This window comes from Borostomias antarcticus (genome assembly GCF_949987555.1).
Source record: "Borostomias antarcticus genome assembly, chromosome: 26".
Lineage (NCBI taxonomy): Eukaryota > Metazoa > Chordata > Actinopteri > Stomiiformes > Stomiidae > Borostomias > Borostomias antarcticus.
Genome location: NC_140259.1, coordinates 7,218,544 through 7,240,221, shown reverse-complemented (window position 1 = coordinate 7,240,221; position 21,678 = coordinate 7,218,544). Strand labels below are relative to the sequence as shown.

The 21,678-nt window shown below is 47.6% G+C and overlaps 1 protein-coding gene across 1 annotated transcript in view; it reads right to left on the bottom strand.

Annotated features, from left to right (window-relative positions):
• Positions 1–1,203: 1,203 nt before the first annotated feature.
• The window catches only part of lrrc7 (leucine rich repeat containing 7), a gene marked incomplete at its 3' end in the record, with an annotated part of 58,469 nt that continues 37,994 nt past the window's right edge, over positions 1,204–21,678 (bottom strand). Inside the window, exons 20-27 of the mRNA XM_084459153.1 lie at positions 17,238–19,050; positions 15,686–15,838; positions 11,060–11,176; positions 9,613–9,795; positions 8,857–8,937; positions 6,075–6,167; positions 2,710–2,784; positions 1,204–1,311 (exon numbers count right to left, since the gene is read on the bottom strand). Of these exons, the coding sequence (XP_084315279.1) occupies positions 1,204–1,311; positions 2,710–2,784; positions 6,075–6,167; positions 8,857–8,937; positions 9,613–9,795; positions 11,060–11,176; positions 15,686–15,838; positions 17,238–19,050 (2,623 nt within the window). The remainder of the gene's footprint in view (positions 1,312–2,709; positions 2,785–6,074; positions 6,168–8,856; positions 8,938–9,612; positions 9,796–11,059; positions 11,177–15,685; positions 15,839–17,237; positions 19,051–21,678) is intronic.

Genomic DNA, 21,678 nt, shown 5'->3' with positions numbered 1-21,678 from the left:
AAATCGCCTTAATAACATATAGAAATGCCTTACATAAACATATCAAAGACAGGTACTACCATGAGGGCATGCTATCTCAGCAGATTCCCCTGCCAAGCTGTGTGAGAAGGTACTGTAACATGGTGTGTACATGTACTGTTGCTCAATATGACATAATTCTTACAAGAATACCTGTCCAATGATGTCTTTGCTTTATAAACTTGAGTTTCAAATGAAATTTATTTCAGTAATTTGTGGTCTATGAATAGGTTCTGCAAAGCAGTCAAACGATACAGACGTGAAAAATCTCAGCGTACACAGCGTTCTGCATCTTTCTGTATCTGATGGGTATATGTTCTCTGCTACCAGCAGATGGCGCTCTAGGATAGTCAGAGTTAGTTCCCAAAACACTTGAAAAGAGATTAGGTAGATGTCAATGGGATATTGCTTTAGCTTTTTCAAGCTTTTTCAAGTTTGCACAAATACATTAGTTCATAACTGTCAAAAATATAGCACACAGAATACAGTGACTCATTGGGTATACAGTATAGGTAAACATTTGTTTTTACAACATAAAATAAATAAGATGGTGGTAAAATCTATTATCTAAAAAAGATGTTCAGAATCTTTCACGTGGTAGAGCGGGTCTGGGAGGTTGTATATCGGAGTAGTTTTAACCTGTGTCCACCTCTGATAATGGTGCTCCGTAGCGCTCCGCTGTGCTCTCTCTTCCTCCCTCCCTCTCTCTCTCTCTCTCTCTCTCTCTCCCCCTCCCTCTCTCTCTCTCTCTCTCTCTCTCCCTCCCACCCTCTCTCTCTCTCTCTCTCTCTCCAGCCCTGCTCCAGTGGACTGAGGCGTTGCATTTACACAAGGCATAGACAGCGCCGAGGAGCTGTTGAACTGTTAGTGTGCTTTTCATGCTCGAAGAGGAGAATGAGAAGCTACAATGAAAAGTTACAAAAGAAGAGGCTTCATAAATAAGCGAAAACCCCCCCAAAAAGGGGGTGAAGGGGAACGCCCCAAGCTGCAGCGTGAGGCTGTCTGGGCAGCTGCAGGTGCTTCATACCTCAGGGCAAGCAGATATGTTTCCAGTAGTACATTTGGCACTAGTATTTGCCATTGGTCCAGCAATTGGCAAACGTCTGTGTTACTAGAGTAAAAACTGGGTTAAAACAGTTCCACAGCCCGTAGGGGCGAGAAGAAGCTATGGTTTTACAAAAATATCTAAATTGTGCTCTCTCTCAAGATTACCAAGTCCACAGTTGTCTGGAAATTCTTCAGAAGAGACACAGCAGTTTCATGTTCCATGTGTAAAAAACTATGTCCGTTGGCCTGCAAGGTAGAGAGGAGGCAGAGAGTGAACAGGGTGGGGGGTGGGGGGGATGGGCGGGGTTAGGGGGGAGGGGTGGAGGGAGGGAGGAGGAGACTGGGAGGAGCCCTAGCTCAGGGGAGATGGACAAACACAGCACTGTCAGGAAAGAAAGGAGAGGGTAAAAGGAGACGTCATGCTGTAAGGAGAGAGAGGAGGAGAGACGTGGACCATGCTGCAAAGAGAGAAGAGAAGCTGGTCTTTAGAGGACGATCCTTCAGCTAACGGCTGTATCTGTGGAGAGAGGAGGAGGAGGAGGAGCCTACGGCTGCAGGGGGGCGGGGCTACCTCTAGAGCACACGGACAGCCACACAGATATATGACGCTGGCCAATCATTGGAGGGATGGAGGGACAGACAGACTGGTCCAGTCCCAGTAGAGCATATTGGCATCACTGATCTCCATATACTGTATTTATGATAGGTACTGTACACAGACGGTCTGGGTCTAGGGTCCAGAAACATCACCTGACCAGCAGACAGACAGCAAGGGCCTCCAGTCCCTGAGATGGTTCTAGAGAAGACATGAAACTAGACTACTGGATTACTACTGGACTACTAAACTACTACTAGACTATTGGAAGTACTAGACTATTACATGACTAATGGACTACTAGACTACTACTGACTACTAGACTACTACATGACTACTGGACCACTAGACTACTACATGACTACTGGACCACTAGACTACTACTGACTACTAGACTACTACATGACTACTGGACCACTAGACTACTACATGACTACTAGAATACTACTGGACTACTAGACTACTACATGACTACTGGACCACTAGACTACTACATGACTACTGGACCACTAGACTATTACATGACTACTGGACTGTTGGATTATGGTGACTACCACGTTGTCTCCACGTGTGCCAGGTGTACTTGGGAATTCAGGCATATGCTGTGGGGAGGATGATCTTAAATCCAGGCCTCGGGCATCTGGTATGGAACCACTAGAAAAGACCAGATTCAATCTTGATTGTACACAATGGGAAGTTAAGAGGATGTGGATACAGAGCTGATTGAAGCTCTGAAGGGAATAGATTGAAGATGACGAGTTAGTGTTCTCGATGAGAAAGAGTGCTATTTATAGTACACTAGGGCAAACCACTGTTATGTTGCTCGCCTGAGGGTCTGACTACCGTCTTGTTACGGAGATAATAACGCTGAGCAGGAGTAAAAGGGAGGAGCATGTTCACAGGAGTCAGAACGGAGCATGCTCAGTGGGCCGACCGACCGCCTCATGCACAGCCTCCACTGGCACCATGGCAACGAGGGGAGGAGGAAGAGGAGGAGGAGGAGGATGAGCATGGCCGTCAGACAGACAGAAGCGTGAGCGTCACGTTACCTTCAGGATTTTGTCCCCCGGCTGCAGCAGGGCGTGGGCCGGTCCCTCAGGCTGTACCCTAGTGACAAAGATACCCTATAAGTCAAAATGATACCAGGTTAGACCACAGGTTGATGAGCGCTTAGAATCTGTGCCTTTCTGCTTCCTGGTTTTTTGTCTGAGTTGTATCCTCCAACTCACGTTCTGACGGCTGCTGGCTGGGATGGCTGTGAACTCCTAGGTTTACAGACAGGCCTAACAGACCAGAGTCAGCCTCTGGTTTCTGAGGGGGTCAGAGGAGACTACATGTGACACTACATCTGCTGCCCGGAGGTAAGACACGCCGTCAACAGGCCCGTTTGGAAAATTCACTTAAATGTTCTTTTTCAGCTATCTACAAACTCCAAATATAACTTGAGTCAAGGCAGAGATTGTAAATACACCAATCCTTTACACATTAGAATATGAGTTCGCTAAACACAGCTGAACAGTTGTGGTCTAGCTGGGCCCAGTCCTAATAGGAGACGGGCAGACGTGACTCCTGCACGCACGCCAGGCTAAGTCTGGTGCCGGCAACCTCAGTCACATGTGCCTCATCTGGTGTTAGTACTGGGCCACACACTAAGGTGCTACCTAGAACCATAAATTGTTCTTCAGATGTCCCTGTGAAAAAAAGCAGCTTAAAGGAGTAGTAAAGGGAAAATCATGTTTAGTCCTGTTTTAAGGTTACTTATGATCATATACAATGGTTCAGATCAAAAAGTTGACAAAACTAGCACTTTATAGAAAGTCTGATATGCTCTACCACCGTTTTGGTCATACAATGGATGTGAGTGGGTACCGTGAAAAATCATTCAAAAAACATGTTAAACTCTCAATTTCAAAGACAAGAAACTCACCGAGGTGTTAGTTGGCGTTCTGACATAATAATTCACCATAAAGTAAGATTCTAGTTCATCTGGAAAAGCTTTTTTAAATATTTAGCATAGAACTATTTAGTCGCAGCACATACGTGTGCAAACTAGCTAGCCTAGCTAACATAAACAAACAATAGCTACTGTAAGTAGTTCCGCTTCCTGAATCCCCTCTGCGGATTGATCTACACATCTACAACGGTCGCTTCAATACAAGTCAATGGATTTCATAAAATGATCAATAAAACCCTACAGGATTCATACCAACGGACACCAATTACCCCCTCGGTGAGCTTCTTGTCTTTGAAATCGAGAGTTTAACATGTCTTTGAATGATTTTTCACGGTGCCCACCCACATCCATTGTATGACCTAAACGGTGGTAGAGCAATTATAAGACTTTCTCAAAAGTGCTAGTTTTGTCAAAGTTTTGATCTGAACCATTGTATATGATCATAAGTAACCTTAAAACGGGGCTAAACACGATTTTCCATTTACTACTCCTTTAAGAACCATTTAACCAATAGAAGGCTCTACCAGGAACCAAAAGTCTCAATTCGGAGGGTTCTTCTTCCACAGGAACAACCAAAGAACCCTTTTGGAAGCAGTAGTGTATGTCAATAGCATGACAACGTTTAGCCCAGTGGGTGGGTATTTGGTCAGAGTTGCCACAGCCAGGGTTAATGCTGCAGTAGCCTAGATAGAGCGTTGCAGTAGCTGGCACTGGCAGAAGTTACCATGGCAACTCTGAGGCAGGCCATCCAGGGCAGTGATTGGCTGGCTGGTCCCACAGCAGAGAACATGGAACATGCTCACACACAGCCTTTACCAAACAGACAGACAGACAGATATAATATAAGACAGGCAGACAGAAAGACAGACAGACTTAAAGGAGTAGTAAAGGGAAAAATCATGTTTAGCCCTGTTTTAAGGTTACTTATGATCATATACAATGGTTCAGATCAAAAAGTTGACAAAACTAGCACTTTTGAGAAAGTTGGTAATTGGGGTCCGTTGGTGTTCTGACATCAAATTCGCCGCAAAGTATGAATCCTGTAGGGTTTTATTGATCATTCTACATGGAGAGTTTGGATACTTGATTCTGATTGGTTAGCAGCCGTGGTAAAATACTCTGTAACCCACGGCTGCGACCGCATAACAATTAGTATTAATGCGATAACCTACATGTTTTTTGAATGATTTTTCACGGTGCCCACCCACATCCATTGTATGACCAAAGTGGTGGTAGAGCAATTATCAGACTTTCTCAGAAGTGCTAGTTTTGTCAATTTTTTTATCTGAACCATTGTATATGATCATAAGTAACCTTAAAACAGGGCTAAACATGATTTTTCCCTTTACTACTTCTTTAAGGCAGTGTGTCCACCGACGAGCTGTATGTAGCTGAACAGCGCCAAGCTTACAGCTGCTTAAGAGCACACTAGAGCTGGAGTTTAGAGCTGGCTAGGGTACCCATGTTTTACGGCTACGTTAGCAACGAGTATCGTGTTTTTGCAGACTGCAGATTAACTAGCCAAGTTAAGATGGCTAGCTAATGTTAGCTAGTGCTAACGTTCGCTGTCTCTGCGGTTTTGCCAAAAACTGACCGTTGTCATCGTCAGAACAGCCTTTCACAGCCTGCGCTCTAGCCCAAAAAGTTAAACTTTTTTCAACTTCAAAAAAAGCCTAGAGCTCATGGCGCTGTAGCGCTAAAAAGCGCTTGGAACACATCTCTCGTCTCTATAGCGCCCTAGAGCTCATTACCCATTGTAAACAACGAGAAAACAGCTAAAATACAGCTCCCCGGTGGACACGCACCCTAAGGCAGGCGGACAGACAGACATGTTAAGGCCCATTCATGGTCAAGTGTTTGTGTGCTACATCACGTATGATGCAGACTTAAATCATTTTGATCAATTTGACACTTTATGACAGATTCAGGGTCACGTCCTTCTGGCATTTGTAAGGTCGCAGACAACGTTACAGTGTGACTGGCTTGCTGTGTGCAAGCCTCCTCAACTCTGTTGCGGAAAACGGAAACAAACTTGTCCTGTGAATAGAAGCTCAGTGTCGCCTGAATTCTGTACCTGCAGAAAGGGTGTGCATGTATTTCACACCACGTAAAAGGAAACACAAACTGGCCTTTAACAGACAGACAGGTGGAGAGACTGACAGAACAGGTGTGCCCAGGTCCAACAGACAGACAGACAGACGGACAGACAGACAGACAGGTGTTTTTCCAGGTTTAACAGACAGACAGACAGACAGACAGACAGGTGTGTATCAGCAAGTCTCACCATTTCAGAGGAGGGGGTTTAACAAACAGACATACAGACAAGTGTGTATCCAGCTTTAACAGACAGACAGACAGACAGACAGACAGACAGGTGTGTATCCAGGTTCAACAGACAGACAGACAGACAGACAGACAGACAGACAGACAGACAGACAGGCGTGTATCAGCAGCTCTCACCATGTCAGAGGGCTTGAAGGGGTTTCCCTGGCCACTGAGACCCCCTGAGATGCTGAATCCAAGACCAGGGTTCTTCTCTATCCTCACGCACAGCTGCTGGACAACACAGGACATGTACAGCACAGTACAGTACAATCATAAACAACACAGGACCCAGACAAGTTCATAGATGAACAACACAACAACATACACTACACATATACTTGGGACTCAACATTGATCAACACGTAATTTTAACATGGCTGTGAGTGAACTGTAAGGTATAGCAAGATGGGCATACTTAAGCAATTAGACACGAGAGGTAGTGCTTTCCCGTGGTGTATTGGCACGGCTGTGGTTCGGTCGCAGGCACAACGCGAGGCGGAGTGCCGTAGACACCACAGCCGTGTCAATACGCCACGGGAAAGCACAAACTCAAGTGTCTTATTGCTCTTATACAACAGCACTGCACTGTTGTTAATTTTATTTTTTGAAAAAGACCGGTTTATAGTGTTCAGTCTTGCTTAAATATGTTGTTTCAGACCTCCGCGATACGAAATAGTTCCCTATTGCTATACCATTGCTTAGCAACTATAGCCCATATACGCGACACAGAACGGCCTCCACAGTGGCGTTGAAGAAGTGGAGCTTAATGTCACGGGGGAGGTTGAATTTCCACATCTTGCTCATGCCGTTTAGAGCTCTCCACATGAGCACCTTCCTCACTTTGAGGTCCTGCTCCGTTGAGTTAACCTCCTTCAGAACAGTACCTTCAGCTGTCACTAGGGGCAGATGTTCCGGGGTGTTTTAGGTGATGACCACAGTTTTTTTGCCGTTCCGACCAAGACCCACCTTGGCACATTCCTTTTCCACTCTGGTCAGGAACTCTTGTGCTTACCTCACGTGGTTAGATATCAGGCTGATGTCGTCGGCGTAGTCCAGGTCTGTTAGGACGACAGCGGGATACCTTCTCGACCTCCTAGGTGTTATAGTGAAGCCGAGATCCTCCTCTCTTCCCTGGATTGCCTGCCTCAGTGGGTAGTCCAGGACTATTATAAAGAGGAAGGGTGCGAGGGTGTCCCCTTGTAACACTCCCGCCATGATGTCAAAATCCTCGCTGTTGCCATCACAACCCTTGCCCTCGTGTGCGAATACATGGTCCCTATGGCCCGAAGTAAATTTGGGGGAACATCATAGGCCTTAAGGATTTTCATCATGACACCTCTGTGTATTGAGTCAAAAGCCTTTTTGAAATCAATAAAGCACAGCACTGCTGTCATGTTCTTCTTTTTCATCTCCTCGATGATCCTCCTTAGGGCCAAGGTCTGAGTTACTGTGGACCTCCCCTCTTGAAAGCCACTCTGATTCTCTCTCCAGTGAGGGTCGATGGCGCTCCGCAGTCTGTCAAGTATCATGCGGTTGTACATCTTTGCAATGATTCAGGTCAGGCTGATGCCGCGGTAGTTGTCCGGTTTTGTGAGATCCCCGGCTTTAGGCACTGGGATGATGTTGGAGAGAGACCATATATCAGGCTTGTCATTTTTCATTAGGGCAAGGTTGCAGATGTCCAGGATGATGTCATCAAGGTCGCAGTTCTTAAAGGACAATGCTCGTTTTTGACAACCTGGACCTCATTTACGGCATATTATAAGAAGTTTGACTCACCGAGATCACTTTGGTGTAATTCGGAGGCCTGTAGAAGAAATGTACAATCCAGCGCGAGCCAAGTATATCCATGTAATGGCGGCGGACGGGGCACTGAGAATGCAGCTTCTAAAAACCAATTTCTTGCCGCGAAACGGTTGTTTTCATCAATCTGTCTTTATGAATCGCTAGTTGTGCTTACATAGAGCGTAGGCCTGTTGTGGTTTTTCACATGCCTCTGTAATATGATCTTTAGAAACGTCTTTCGAAACGAAATAGCTTCCCCACTTGCTCTAGCACGCATGCGCACAGCGCGCAATCGTTGCTCCAGCCCGGGACGCAGTATTCAGTCGAAGTGCGCATGCGCAAAGTTGTGCTTAAACAACACAGTAGTAGCTAACTATTCCGGCGTCTATGGATATCCTGCGTTTTTTTTAGCTCAGTGATATCATGGCAGAGGTGAGAAAACCGAAGCGAAACATCACAGAGGAAGCCAGAAAAAGAAAAAGACAATCTGATAACATTACGACAGTACGACAGTGCACTTACTCGCAGAGCCTGTGGGGGTGCAGTTCTGAGAAAACCGGAGAAAACGCTATGTATTGCTTTAAACCTTCTTTAATTAAATATCTTTAAAAATCATGACACAAGGGGTAAAAAACTAAACCAAAGACTAAACGATTAAACTAAGGTACACACTCAATAAGTGGAGAATAAAAGACAAAACTTACAAACAAAAAAGATGACAGTAAACACCAGTGACAACACAGCTACAGCAAATAATGAACAGACAAAGAACTGGACTGGGAGAGATACATGTAGGCATATATACACAGACGAGCAAGACAGGTGGAAACCAATCAAACAATCAGTGGCACAGGTGTCCTCTCAATCTTAGTCAATTTAGCTAGTGTAGTCCTAGGGTTGGCTATTGGGGCAGGGTTGCCAACAACAACATCTCTGATTGGTGTTTTGAGTTTTAGTCTGACACAATAGTACGGTATTTAAACAGTATATACAATATTGGAATTTGACAGGTAGAGACTGACAAAGAGGTATAGACAGACATAGAGGTAGAGACGGACAGACAGACAGACAGACAGATGGAGGGAGAGACAGACAGATGAGGTAGAGAGAAATGGAGAGGGGGTCATTCTACCTGCTCCTGGAAGCCATCCATGCTCTTCTGTCCTTTGGTCTGTAAGAGGCAGCGTGCACTCTGGGGCCGAGGGTTGGTGGAGATGCCAGTCTGGTACTGGCTGGAGGAGGAGCCCGGCTGGTACTGGGGGTGGTTTGAGGAGGTGCCAGTCTGGTATTGGCTGGAGGAGGTGCCAGTCTGATATTGGGGGTGGTTGGAGGAGGTGCTAGTCTGATATTGGGGGTGGTTTGAGGAGGTGCCAGTCTGGTATTGGCTGGAGGAGGTGCCAGTCTGGTATTGGGGGTGGTTGGAGGAGGTGCCAGTCTGATATTGGGGGTGGTTTGAGGAGGTGCCAGTCTGGTATTGGCTGGTGGAGGTACCAGTCTGGTATTGGGGATGATTGGAGGAGGTGCCAGTCTGATATTGGGGGTGGTTTGAGGAGGTGCCAGTCTGGTATTGGCTGGAGGAGGTGCCAGTCTGATATTGGGGGTGGTTTGAGGAGGTGCCAGTCTGGTATTGGCTGGAGGAGGTGCCAGTCTGATATTGGGGGTGGTTAGAGGAGGTGCCAGACTGGTATTGGGGGTGGTTAGAGGAGGTGCCAGTCTGGTATTGGGGGTGGTTAGAGGAGGTGCCAGTCTGGTATTGGGGGTGGTTAGAGGAGGTGCCAGTCTGGTATTGGGGGTGGTTTGAGGAGGTGCCAGTCTGGTACTGGTTGGAGGTGTGTATGGCCATGGTCATGCCTGGCTGATACTGGGAGCTGGCAGAGGGGGAGATGGCCATGGGCAGGCCACTCTGGTACTGCTGCATGGAGACCTTGTTGATGGCGCCCTCGTACTGCTGCTCCCTCGCCGAGCGGTGGGGGGGTGTGGCCGAAGCCGAGGTCACTATCATGGTCTGTGATTGGTGTGGGGCGTGGCCTGCCTGTGGGTAATTCAGCCCATTAGGCAGAGAGTCAGGAAGCTGCAAAGATGCAAACACCTGGTCTTACATGATGGAGGAGGACAGAGAGATGAGGTGCAGCGTGTGACAGCATGCTGGCCCACACACACATACGTAACACACCACACACAGCTCAACCCACAACCATGAAATCTGATTGGTTTGGATGCAAGGATGACAGAGCTGGTTAGGTAGCTACTGAGCAAGGTTGACAAGAGGGTCTGGTTAGGTAGCTAGTTAGACAGAGGGTCTGGTTAGTTAGTTAGCTAGTTAGACAGAGGGGCTGGTTCGTTAGATAGCTAGTTAGATGGGGTCTGGTTAGCTAGCTAGCTAGAATGAGGGGCTAGTTAGGCAGCTAGAGGGGCTGGTTCATTAGGTAGCTAGTTAGACGGGGTCTGGTTAGGTTGCTAGCTAGAATGAGGGGATAGTTAGGCATCTAGTTAGACAGAGGGTCTGGTTAGGTAGCTAGTTAGACAGAGGGTCTGGTTAGGTAGCTAATTGGCTAGGTAGCTAATTAGAGACAGGATCTGGTTAGGTAGCTAGTTATGGTCTGGTTAGGTAGCTAGTTAGAGTCTGGGTATCTATAGATAGGTTGGTAGCTAGTTAGAGGGTCTGGTTAGGTATCTAGTTAGACAGAGGGGCTTGTTAGCGAGCTAGAGATTCTGGTTAGGTAGCTAGTTAGACAGGGTCTGGTTAGGTAGTTAGTAGACAGAGGGTCTGGTTAGGTAGCTAGTTAGAGGGTCTAGCTAGGTAGGTAGGTCTGGTTAGGTAGCTAGCTAGACAGAGGGGCTGGTTAGGTAGCTAGTTAGAGGTTCTGGTTAGGTAGACAGGGTCTAGTTAGGTAGCTACTAGCTAGTTAGAGTGTCTGGTTAGGTAGGTTGGTCTGGTTAGGTAGCTAGTGGGAGGGGATCTATTAACGATCTATTAAGGCAACTTACGATCTCTAAGGCAACAATGTCACTTTTTTTTTTTTACTTAAATGTAAATGTAATAAAACCAGACATTTAGTGATAGCAATGTAGCTTATTTAGTAGCTCAAAATGTCCTCTAAACAATACCGGTTTTCAAATCTAACGGCGTTATGGCGGTTCTAAACTGGGTTGCTAATTTTGACGATAGCACTTCAGTTTGATTAGTTTGGTTAGATAGCTAGCTAAACAGAGGGTCTGGTTAGGTACAGCTCTATTGTAGGTACACAGAGGGACTGGAGAGTTGAGCGGAGACAGATGAACCGAGGACAGATGGGCTGTGGTTTGATGTGTTGCCAGGGCAACAGTGTACCAACCTTCTTCATGATGTCAGGAGGCACATCTCTGCGGCCGAGGGAATAAGGAGCCCACTGGCCGCCGGCTGGCGCCCCCTCCTGGCCGTTGTCCAGCATGCCGCCCTGCTGGGAAGGGCTCTGCAGACACACACACACACACACACACACTCAGAGCAGCTAGCCAGAGGAACTATTACCCCAACCATCAACATACTCCAGCCTGACCCTACCCCAATCCCAACCATGATCCAAACCTAACTTCCACCCTGCCATAATCCGGACCTTATCTTCAACCTAATCCCAACCTTCACCCTACCCTGACCTCAACCTCCTGTCCCAACCCCAGCCTAACCCTAACCTTGCGTCCTGAATGTTGAGAGTGAACAGAAAACAGCTGAGACACACCAGTAACTTATTGCAGTTGACTTGATCATCTGTGATGGCTGATGGCAGTGGTGTAGTGGAGGGTATACGGAGGTATACGGAGTATATCCACTCCTTTATCCATGGACCCACAGTATACCGACTTCTTTAAACGCCACTAATGTAAAAACTTACATTTCTGCAACAGTATACCCATTTCTTGAGTCAGAGTATACCCACTTCTCTAGTCGCCAATATACCCTGGCGGATGGCTTACGTGGTCCCTCATCTAGCTTCTATACTGTTCCCATCTCAGTCTGGCTTCAGTCTATTACCCAGACCACCACCAGATGGAGACATCTACCTTCAGCAGCAATAACATCACGGAGAAAGACAGCTGACACCTAGGTAACACACACTATGTCACACAGACGCACATGGCTGTCACCTACGCAACACACACTACAGGTAGCTGACACACAGAGCTTCAGCAGAGCAGACTAGGTGTTAGACAGACAGCTGCGGCTTTCAGACAGCAGACATGTGGATGGCAAATTGCTGGGTTAGTCATCATCGTCACCATCAACATCTACTCTGTCAGTCGTCATCTTTGTCACTTATTTTCTCTATCATTCTTTGTCATCATCTGTCAGTTATTATATCTGTCAGCATATCTGTTATCGTCTCTGTCTGTCATATCTGTTATCGTCTGTCTGTCATGTCTGTTATCGTATGTCTGTCATATCTGTTATCGTCTCTGTCAGTCGCCATCTCTGTCATCATCTCTGTCTGTTATCGTTTCTGTCAGTTATCTCTGTGTCCAGTCCATTTCATTTACAGTATAATAAAGCACATTTAAAAACAACCAAATACGACCAACGGCATGTGAGTTAAAACTGCATAAAATAAACAGACAAGACAATAACCCAGAGAACAGAAGATAAAAGGATGTGCATGAAATTTATACAAATTCAAGCCAGGGAGAAAATATATGTTTTTAGCCTCGATTTAAAAGTACCCGGAGAAGTGGCAGAGCTAACAGGGAGGGGCAGAGCTAACAGGAAATGGCAGAGCTGACAGGAAGTGGCAGGGCTAACAGGAAGGAGCAGAGCTAACAGGGAGGGGAAGAGCTAACAGGAAGTGGCAGAGCTAACTGGGAGGGGCAGAGCTAACAGGAAGTGGCAGAGCTAATAGGAAGTAGCAGACCTAACAGGGAGGGGCAAAGCTACTTGGGAGGGGCAGAGCTAACAGGAAGTGGCAGAGCTAACAGGAAGTGGTAGACCTAACAGGGAGGGGCAGAGCCAACAGGAAGGCTATTGATATTAGGAAAATAGCTTGCTCTCACAGTTTTAACAGCAAGGGTAGCATCATTTAGCCAGGGGTAAGATTTGGGTTTAAACTGTGTGGTTTAAAGTGGGGCAACCGAGTCAAGGGTGCTGAAACAGGCGGAGTTAAATAAAGTGACCAACTCATCTACACTCTGTTGAGGGAACTGCCTCAATTGTGCAGGAGTTAGTGTAGAAGCTATGTGTCAGTCATAATCATCATCATCCTCAACTCTGTCAGTTATCATCTCTGTCAGTTTTATCTGTCTGTCATTCTGTCATCTGTTATCATATCTGTTATAGTCTCTCAGTCATCATATCCATCATCGTCTCCATCAGTTATCATCTCTGTCATCGTCTGGTATCATCTCTGTCATCGTCTCTGATATCATCTCTGTCATCGTCTCTGGTATCATCTGTGTCATCATATCTGTCAGTTATCATCTCTGTCATCGTCTCTGGTATCATCTCTGGTATCGTCTCTGGTATCATCTCTGTCATCGTCTCTAGTATCATCTGTGTCATCGTCTCTGGTATCATCTCTGTCATCGTCTCTAGTATCATCTGTGTCATCGTCTCTGTCAGTTATCATCTCTGTCATCGTCTCTGGTATCATCTGTGTCATCGTATCTGTCAGTTATCATCTCTGTCATCGTCTCTGGTATCATCTGTGTCATCGTATCTGTCAGTTATCATCTCTGTCAGTTTTATCTGTCTGTCATTCTGTCATCTGTTATCATATCTGTTATAGTCTCTCAGTCATCATATCCATCATCGTCTCCATCAGTTATCATCTCTGTCATCTTCTCTGGTATCATCTCTGTCATCGTCTCTGGTATCATCTCGTCATCGTCTCTGGTATCATCTCTGTCATCGTCTCTGGTATCATCTCTGTCATCTTCTCTGGTATCATCTCTGTCATCTTCTCTGGTATCATCTCTGTCATGTCTCTGGTATCATCTCTGTCATCGTCTCTGGTATCATCTCTGTCATCGTCTCTGGTATCATCTCCGTCATCGTCTCTGGTATCATCTCTGTCATCGTCTCTGGTATCATCTCTGTCATCGTCTCTGGTATCATCTGTGTCATCGTCTCTGGTATCATCTGTGTCATCGTCTCTGGTATCATCTCGTCATCGTCTCTGGTATCATCTCCGTCATCGTCTCTGTCTGGTGTTGTTTCTGTCAGTTGTCATCTCTGTCAGTCATAATCTCTGTACTCTACTGATCCTGTTGTGTTTGCTGGTCTGTGTATTAAAGACTGATTCTGCTGTGTTTGCTGGTCTGTGTGTATTAAAGACTAACCATGCTGTGTTTGCTGGTCTGTGTGTATTAAAGACTGGTCCTGCTGTCTTTGCTGGTCTGTGTGTGTCCTACTGTAGATTGAAGATGTTGTGTTTGCTGGTCTGTGTGTATTAAAGACTGATCCTGCGGTGTTTGCTGGTCTGTGTGTATTAAAGACTGGTCCTTCTGTGTTTGCTGGTCTGTGTGTATTAAAGACTGGTCCTTCTGTGTTTGCTGGTCTGTGTGTATTAAAGACTGATTCTGGTGTCTTTTCTGGTCTCTGTTCTAGACCGATCCTGCTGTGTGTATTAAAGACTGGTCCTTCTGTGTTTGCTGGTCTGTGTGTATTAAAGACTGATTCTGCTGTGTTTGCTGGTCTGTGTGTATTAAAGACTGGTCCTTCTGTGTTTGCTGGTCTGTGTGTATTAAAGACTGGTCCTGCTGTGTTTGCTGGTCTGTGTGTATTAAAGACTGGTCCTTCTGTGTTTGCTGGTCTGTGTGTATTAAAGACTGGTCCTGCTGTGTTTGCTGGTCTGTGTGTATTAAAGACTGGTCCTGCTGTGTTTGCTGGTCTGTGTGTATTAAAGACTGGTCCTGCTGGTCTGTGTGTATTAAAGACTGATTCTGCTGTCTTTGCTGGTCTGTGTGTATTAAAGACTGGTCCTGCTGTGTTTGCTGGTCTGTGTGTATTAAAGACTGATTCTGCTGTGTTTGCTGGTCTGTGTGTATTAAAGACTGGTCCTGCTGTGTTTGCTGGTCTGTGTGTATTAAAGACTGATTCTGCTGTGTTTGCTGGTCTGTGTGTATTAAAGACTGGTCCTGCTGTCTTTGCTGGTCTGTGTGTATTAAAGACTGGTCCTGCTGTGTTTGCTGGTCTGTGTGTATTAAAGACTGATTCTGCTGTGTTTGCTGGTCTGTGTGTATTAAAGACTGGTCCTGCTGTGTTTGCTGGTCTGTGTGTATTAAAGACTGATTCTGCTGTGTTTGCTGGTCTGTGTGTATTAAAGACTGGTCCTGCTGTGTTTGCTGGTCTGTGTGTATTAAAGACTGGTCCTGCTGTGTTTGCTGGTCTGTGTGTATTAAAGACTGGTCGTGCTGTGTTTGCTGGTCTGTGTGTATTAAAGACTGATCCTGCTGTGTTTGCTGGTCTGTGTGTATTAAAGACTGATTCTGCTGTGTTTGCTGGTCTGTGTGTATTAAAGACTGGTCCTGCTGTGTTTGCTGGTCTGTGTGTATTAAAGACTGATTCTGCTGTGTTTGCTGGTCTGTGTGTATTAAAGACTGATTCTGCTGTGTTTGCTGGTCTGTGTGTATTAAAGACTGGTCCTGCTGTGTTTGCTGGTCTTTGTGTATTAAAGACTGGTCCTGCTGTGTTTGCTGGTCTGTGTGTATTAAAGACTGGTCCTGCTGTGTTGCTGGTCTGTGTGTATTAAAGACTGGTCCTGCTGTCTTTGCTGGCCTCCTTCCTGACTGCCTGTACGTTCAGCCTAGCACCATTAGCACCCCAAGATATTACAAATAGCAACAGAGGTTATACATGCATCAATATAATCAATATCAAAGTGACATGATGAATATACAGTTGATGAAGAGGTCGTAAACAGACCAAGCCTTTACAGTAGCCATGGTGACCTGAGTTAGGGGTTAATCTACGCTGTTCCCGCGGTCATACTCACGTTGGGTAGAGGTAGCCAGTGAGCGCTTTGGTTCTCATGCTTTGTGTTATTGTAAAGGTTTATGGTCATGCTCCGGCCAGCATGCGGCGCATAGGCCCCGCCCCCCGAACACAGCATGCCAAAGTTTACTGTGTTGTGCTTAAGGACAGCGCTCTGATTGGAGGGAAACAATCACATGACATGATGAGCGGATGACGTGAGGGCGGGCGGTGCGCTGCCGACGCCGCGGTGCCACGGAGCTTGACAAACAGAACAACAATAACGACAATAACAACAACAACAGAGAGTTAACAGTGGAGCAGCACACAGACACGTTAGTCAACGCACAACAATACAACAATACATCGGTCCTCAGATACTAGAGCGGCTAAAAAGATGTTTGCACTTCAAACATCAGGGGGGGTGTTTATTAGACACAGACCAACCCTAGTGTTGGACTAGAAGCTACATTGTTGGAGATACCTTGGATAACGATTAGAAGCATCTCCACTGAACAGATATCATAACAGATACTGTAGGTTCCATCTCTGTCTGGGACTCTGTTTAGACGTGGTTTTAAAATGCATTTTGGACGATCAGATCACAAGTGGACAGTGCTTAATACAAGTGTAAACGACCACCAAAACACATAGTGAAGCGTTTACTGTACTCAAACCTCTTGCCGAGGTGGTCTGGGACGCATTTAACCACATATCTTTAGTAGTTTAAACGCTAATGCGTCCTGACAAGAGTAACAGGAAAACATGTCATCGATGCAGGATAATATTTCTCCTTAATATTTCTTCTTTTTTGCCTTATTCTGTGTTCTTTTAGCAAGTCGCAAATTGCTTTGTCCTATCAATCAAAGCAGTTGGAATAGTTCTATTATGTACATTAGTTCTTCATACTACTTTAAACTCTTTCTTTAAAAAAAAAAAAAATCTGGTCAAAGTCAAACCGACCGATCACTGATTTGTTTACATAACAGTTGTGTGACACACATGCAGGCAGGAGTGAGTGAGTTACTATGGTCCCTATATGAACACAAGTGGTCCGCTGGACACATTTGGAGACGCGTGACAGACAGATGTACACGACGATGCGTTCCGCTGTCCACTTGTGATCTGATCGCCCAAAACACATTTTAAAGTTAAAAAATTTAAAAAACATTTTTAATTTAAGTCTAAACAGGGTCTGGGAGACTCAGTTCCAATGTGGAAGATAAATATATATTGTGTTTATAATGTTTATAAGGTAATTTATAGAAAATACATTAGATTAAATAAAGATATAGAGTTAGGAGAGAGAGATCAGAGAGAAGAAGACAGAAAGAGAAGGGGAGGAGTTAGTCAGCCCTGTCATACGTTTAGCATTTGTGACCGTTAGCGACAGTAGCTGAAGCAAACGGTGGACTAGACGTGACCTGACAACAACAAAAACAACAACAACAAGCAGCTGATGTAATAGGGGTGTGTGGCGTTGTGCGTTAGCGCTAGGCTACTGCCGTTAGCTGAACCAGACCGGGAGTGAGAGGAGGAGAGGTGAGCGTGCAAGCGGAGGTCGTAGGTCGTACCCGGTCTAGCCGCTTGGCCTCGATGTGTCTGAGGAGCTGCTGCCTCCAGTCCGCGGGCATCTTGGACCCCACGTCCTCGGGTTTCTGCGGCATGCCGGTTCGGGAGGAGAGGCCTTCCGGGCCCTTCTCCGTGCAGGTGCTCAGGCTGTAGTCCGGCGGCATCTTCTCCAGCAGCGCCGCCATGGTGGGCCGGGCCGAGACGGGCCGGGCCTGGGATGCCCCGTAGCTCTCGGTGCTGTAGCTGCGGGCAGACAGCGGGCGCCGCTGGGTCAGGCTCTTGGTGGGGTAGGCCGCCGCCGCCGCCTTCTTCTGCTCCTGGTAAACGGAGGAGTAGTCGCCCTCGTAGCGGCCGTTCCTCTTGTGACCCCCGGAGGGGTGCTGGCCGTCCAGCAGACCCCCCGCCAGGCTGTTGTGGTCATGCAGGCCGGCGAAGGCCAGCTGGCGCGGGTACAGCGCCTCCACTTGGTCCTGCGCCTCCTGCACCCGCCGGAACAACGCCAGCTCCGCCGAGCTCACCAGGGAGTCGGCGCGGCGCAGGAAGCCGGGCCGCGAGCGCTGGGGGGCGGCGGCAGCGGCGGGGAGGAGGGCCGGCTGCTGGGTGGGCGGGTCCTCCTCGCCGACCGACGGCCCGGCGAACGAGAACACCTCCAGGCCCGGGTAGCCGCGGTAGCCTCGCGGGCTGACCAGCTCCTTGGGCAGGGTCTTGCCCAGCTGGTTGACGTACTCGGGCGCGTTGGGGAAGGGGGGCGGGGCGGCGCGTCTCTCCAGGGCCAACTGCGGGTTGAAGCTCTGATCGAAGTGGTAGACCTTTTTGGGGATGGCGGGCTTCTGGTGTTGGCCGGACTTGGAGGCGCCGAAGTCCAGGTCGTCGTCCAGCATGGGGGCCGACTGGCTCCGGGACATGCTCTGCTCGCCCAGGCCGCCCAGGCCCGAGCCGGGCAGGTCGGAGCGCTCCACGCTGCCCTGGTGCTCCACGCTGGAGCCGTAGCTGTCCAGGGGGATGCTGTAGACCTTGTAGGAGCCCAAGTCCATCTCGTCGATGCTCTGGCTCTTCTTGAACTTGGCCTTCACCTCCTTCATCATGGGCGACAGCCGCTCCGAGCTCTTGCTCATCGCCATGGCCACCTTGGCGGGCTCCTTCCTGGCGGACTGGACGTGCGCGAAGACGGCAGCCCCGCCCTGGCCCTGTCCCCGCCCCTTAGCCCCGCCTCCCTGCCCCTGGCCCCGCCCCTGCGCCGCGTCCAGGAAACCCCAGGCGCCGGCGGAGGGGAAGGCCCCCGGGAGCTCGCCCAGGTCGCCCTCGAAGTCCTTCCTGTCCGGCCGGGGGCTAGAGGAGGGGGTGGGGTCAAGGCGTGAGGGGAAGGCGGTGCGGTCCTCGAAGGGGCTGGGCGTCCGCGTCCAGTTCTGCCAGGGGTTGTTGGCGGCGGCGGCGGCGGCAGAGGGAGGGACCTGGCCGTCGGGCGGCACCGCCCGGGCGTTGTGGAAGGCGTGCGGCGTCTGCTCCAGCTCCAGCGGCACGCCCACGATGCGCTCCTGCCTCATCAGGGGCCGGCGGCCGTGTGTCGAGGAGCTGCGCGGCTTGGAGCCCAGCATGGGGTTCCCGGCGCTGCTGCCTCCACTTCCGGAGGGTTCTGGGGGGGCCTCTTCCGACACGAAGCCCGTGTTGTCGTAGTGGGGCGCCTCGCTCCAGCTGTCGTATGCGTTGCTGAGGGGGCGGCGCTCGCCACGCTGCTGCAGCGTGCCAGAAGGAGGGGTCTCCCGCTGGCCCAGCAGGGGCTTGGTCTCTAGGGGCTTGGGGAAGGACTGGGCCAGCCTACAGGAGACACACACACACACACACCTGGTTAGCTGAGGCGGGAGGGTTGGGGGGGTAGAGGAGAGGAAAGGAGGGAGGGAGAAGAGAGGGGGGATGGAGAGAGGGAGAGTGTGTACCTGTGCCTGAGTGTGTGCGTGTGTGTCTGTGTGTGTGTGTGTGTGTGTGTGTGTGTGTGTGTGTGTGTGTGTGTGTGTGTGTGTTTGTATTTATTACTATGAGGGGACCAAGACCTGACCGCACACTCACGGTGTGGGAACCCGAATCTTTGTGGGGTCCAAAAAGCCGGTCCCCACCAGGAAAATGGTTGAAATGAATAGGGGAGACGTTGCTGATATGCCTAGTGCAAGAATTTGGAGGAAAAAAAATTCCCCCATCACGTCACAAAAACCTGAGAATGTGTGCGTGAGTGTGTGTGAGGCTGGCCCTCTAACGACTACAATCGGTACTGCAGGTTCACAGATTGGCGCCGAATGCACACACTCCACACACTCCACGCACCAATCAAACGCACACCTGTCTGTCACGTGAGATGATTGAGCATCCATGATCCATATTTGATGATGGCTGATAAGAAGAATGAAGACTTTAACTTCAATTCAAGGACAAAGGTAAAACGAAAATATGTACAATTCTAACTTGATTATAAGACATTTTATTAAAATGTTTTGAAGGTAGAACAAGCAAACATTTAAGCTAGCCTTCTCTGCAGTTCATCTATAGGCTATATCCCTTATTTTTAACAAACGTTAGACTAGCTAATCAAATGCTATGTGTTAGCTAAGCTAACCAAATGCTCTAACGTTAGCTAGCAAGGGAGCTAGACTAGCTAACGAATTGATTATAAGACATTTTATTTAAATGTTTTGAAGGTAGAATAAGCAAACATTTAAGCTAGCCTTCTCTGCAGTTCATCTATAGGCTATATCCCTTATTTTTAACGAACGTTAGACTAGCTAATCAAATGTGTTAGCTAACCAAATGCGATGTTTTCTAACGTTAGCTAGCAAGGGAGCTAGCCTAGCTAACGAATTGCCAGGTGTTTTCTAGTTAGCTAATAACGGAGTTAGGCTAGCTAACCAATTGCCATGTGTTCTCAATCAGTTCGATTGGGACGTTTGATGGAAGACGGTGCCAGATTCTAAACGAAAAAACGACAATAGGTAGGTAATCTGCCTGTCATATCCAGTCATATCCAATGGGTTCGATAGACATATACTGTGTCATTGCCTAAAGTGGAGCAGGTTTGCATTAGATAGTTAACGTGTCCGGAAGATGCCAATAGGCCTAGGCTATATACTGGACAAACGGAAGGTAATGATATTATAATATTATCAGATTGTAATGTAGCAGTCTATTTATCATCTGTGTGGTATGTTAGGCTTCCATGATTGGCATGCACTAATGCCCTTATAGAGTCGAGATATTTCTGCCTAAATGCGCTTTCAAAACCATGATAATGTCGTGCCCACATTTTTTATTTAAAAACAAGAGCCTAGGCCGCGCGCTCCGTTAATGCTTCTTTCTGTGGTCAACTGAGCGCGTGAAGGGATGAGGGGTGAGCGAGCGAGCCATGTGCGTCATGCAGTTATATTATAAGATTGTAATGTAGCCCAATCATTGAACAATAATAGTCTAGGAGCTGGTTTGTAATACAGCAGGCCTAATCTAGGCCTATGGAACGCTGCGCTCAGCGCTCGAGGACGGAGTGGACTTAATTTTGTCCTCTTGGTAAAAGTTGATTGTTCTCTAAAAACATGATAGAATAAAACAAAAAATGCAGCAACATGAAGTTGATAAGATGATGGTTGGGAAGCAAAGGGCACTGTTTGAATTAATGCCAATAAAGCTGAGTTCTTACAGCCATTCATCTCTTACAACATAGCCTACATAAATAAATAATGTTAACAGTAGTAATATTGATATCACAGCGGCGGGAGATTGACATTGAACAATTAGATATTGAAATAAAAGTAACTATCTTTTTGGATTGAATGGGGAATTGATTTACGCATTTTGAACTTCCGCGGAGAATGGTGCTGAAACACCTTTAATAACCGCAGGCTACCTGAGTGCTTCAGTGTTTTGCTTTGGTAGTCTATTCGAAATGCCCAGGTAAAAAAGCTTTTCTTATATATGCTGTCCTGGACTATTGAGCACCAAAACCCACTTTACTAAACTTGGCTGAAGCGCGTTGGACTACCTATTTGGACAACGCAGACACCGTCTAATGGAATGGTGTTGTTACTAGGGATGTGCGCAGCGACTATTTTCACTGACAACTAGGTTTTGTAACCGACTATACGACTAGTCTAACTCGTATTGTATTGTTTTATTTTGATATGCACGTTTGCAATAGAGTTTATCTATCTAATAGTGGTGTAACAGAACGTAGCCTAGTTCATCCGTGAGCCTAGTTCATCCGTGATCCAGTGGCGTAGCGGAGACCCCCGCAGCCCCCGCGGTGCAGGGGAGCCCCGGAGCATTGGAGGCCCCATTAGACTATTGCCCAACTCGAATATCGCCTAGATTTGTTGGAATGAGCGAAGTTGCACGGTGATTTTCTTTTCTGCGTCCCCGTGTAGGCTACTGACACGCAACAGACATGGATCTGTCTGAGTCCGCAAG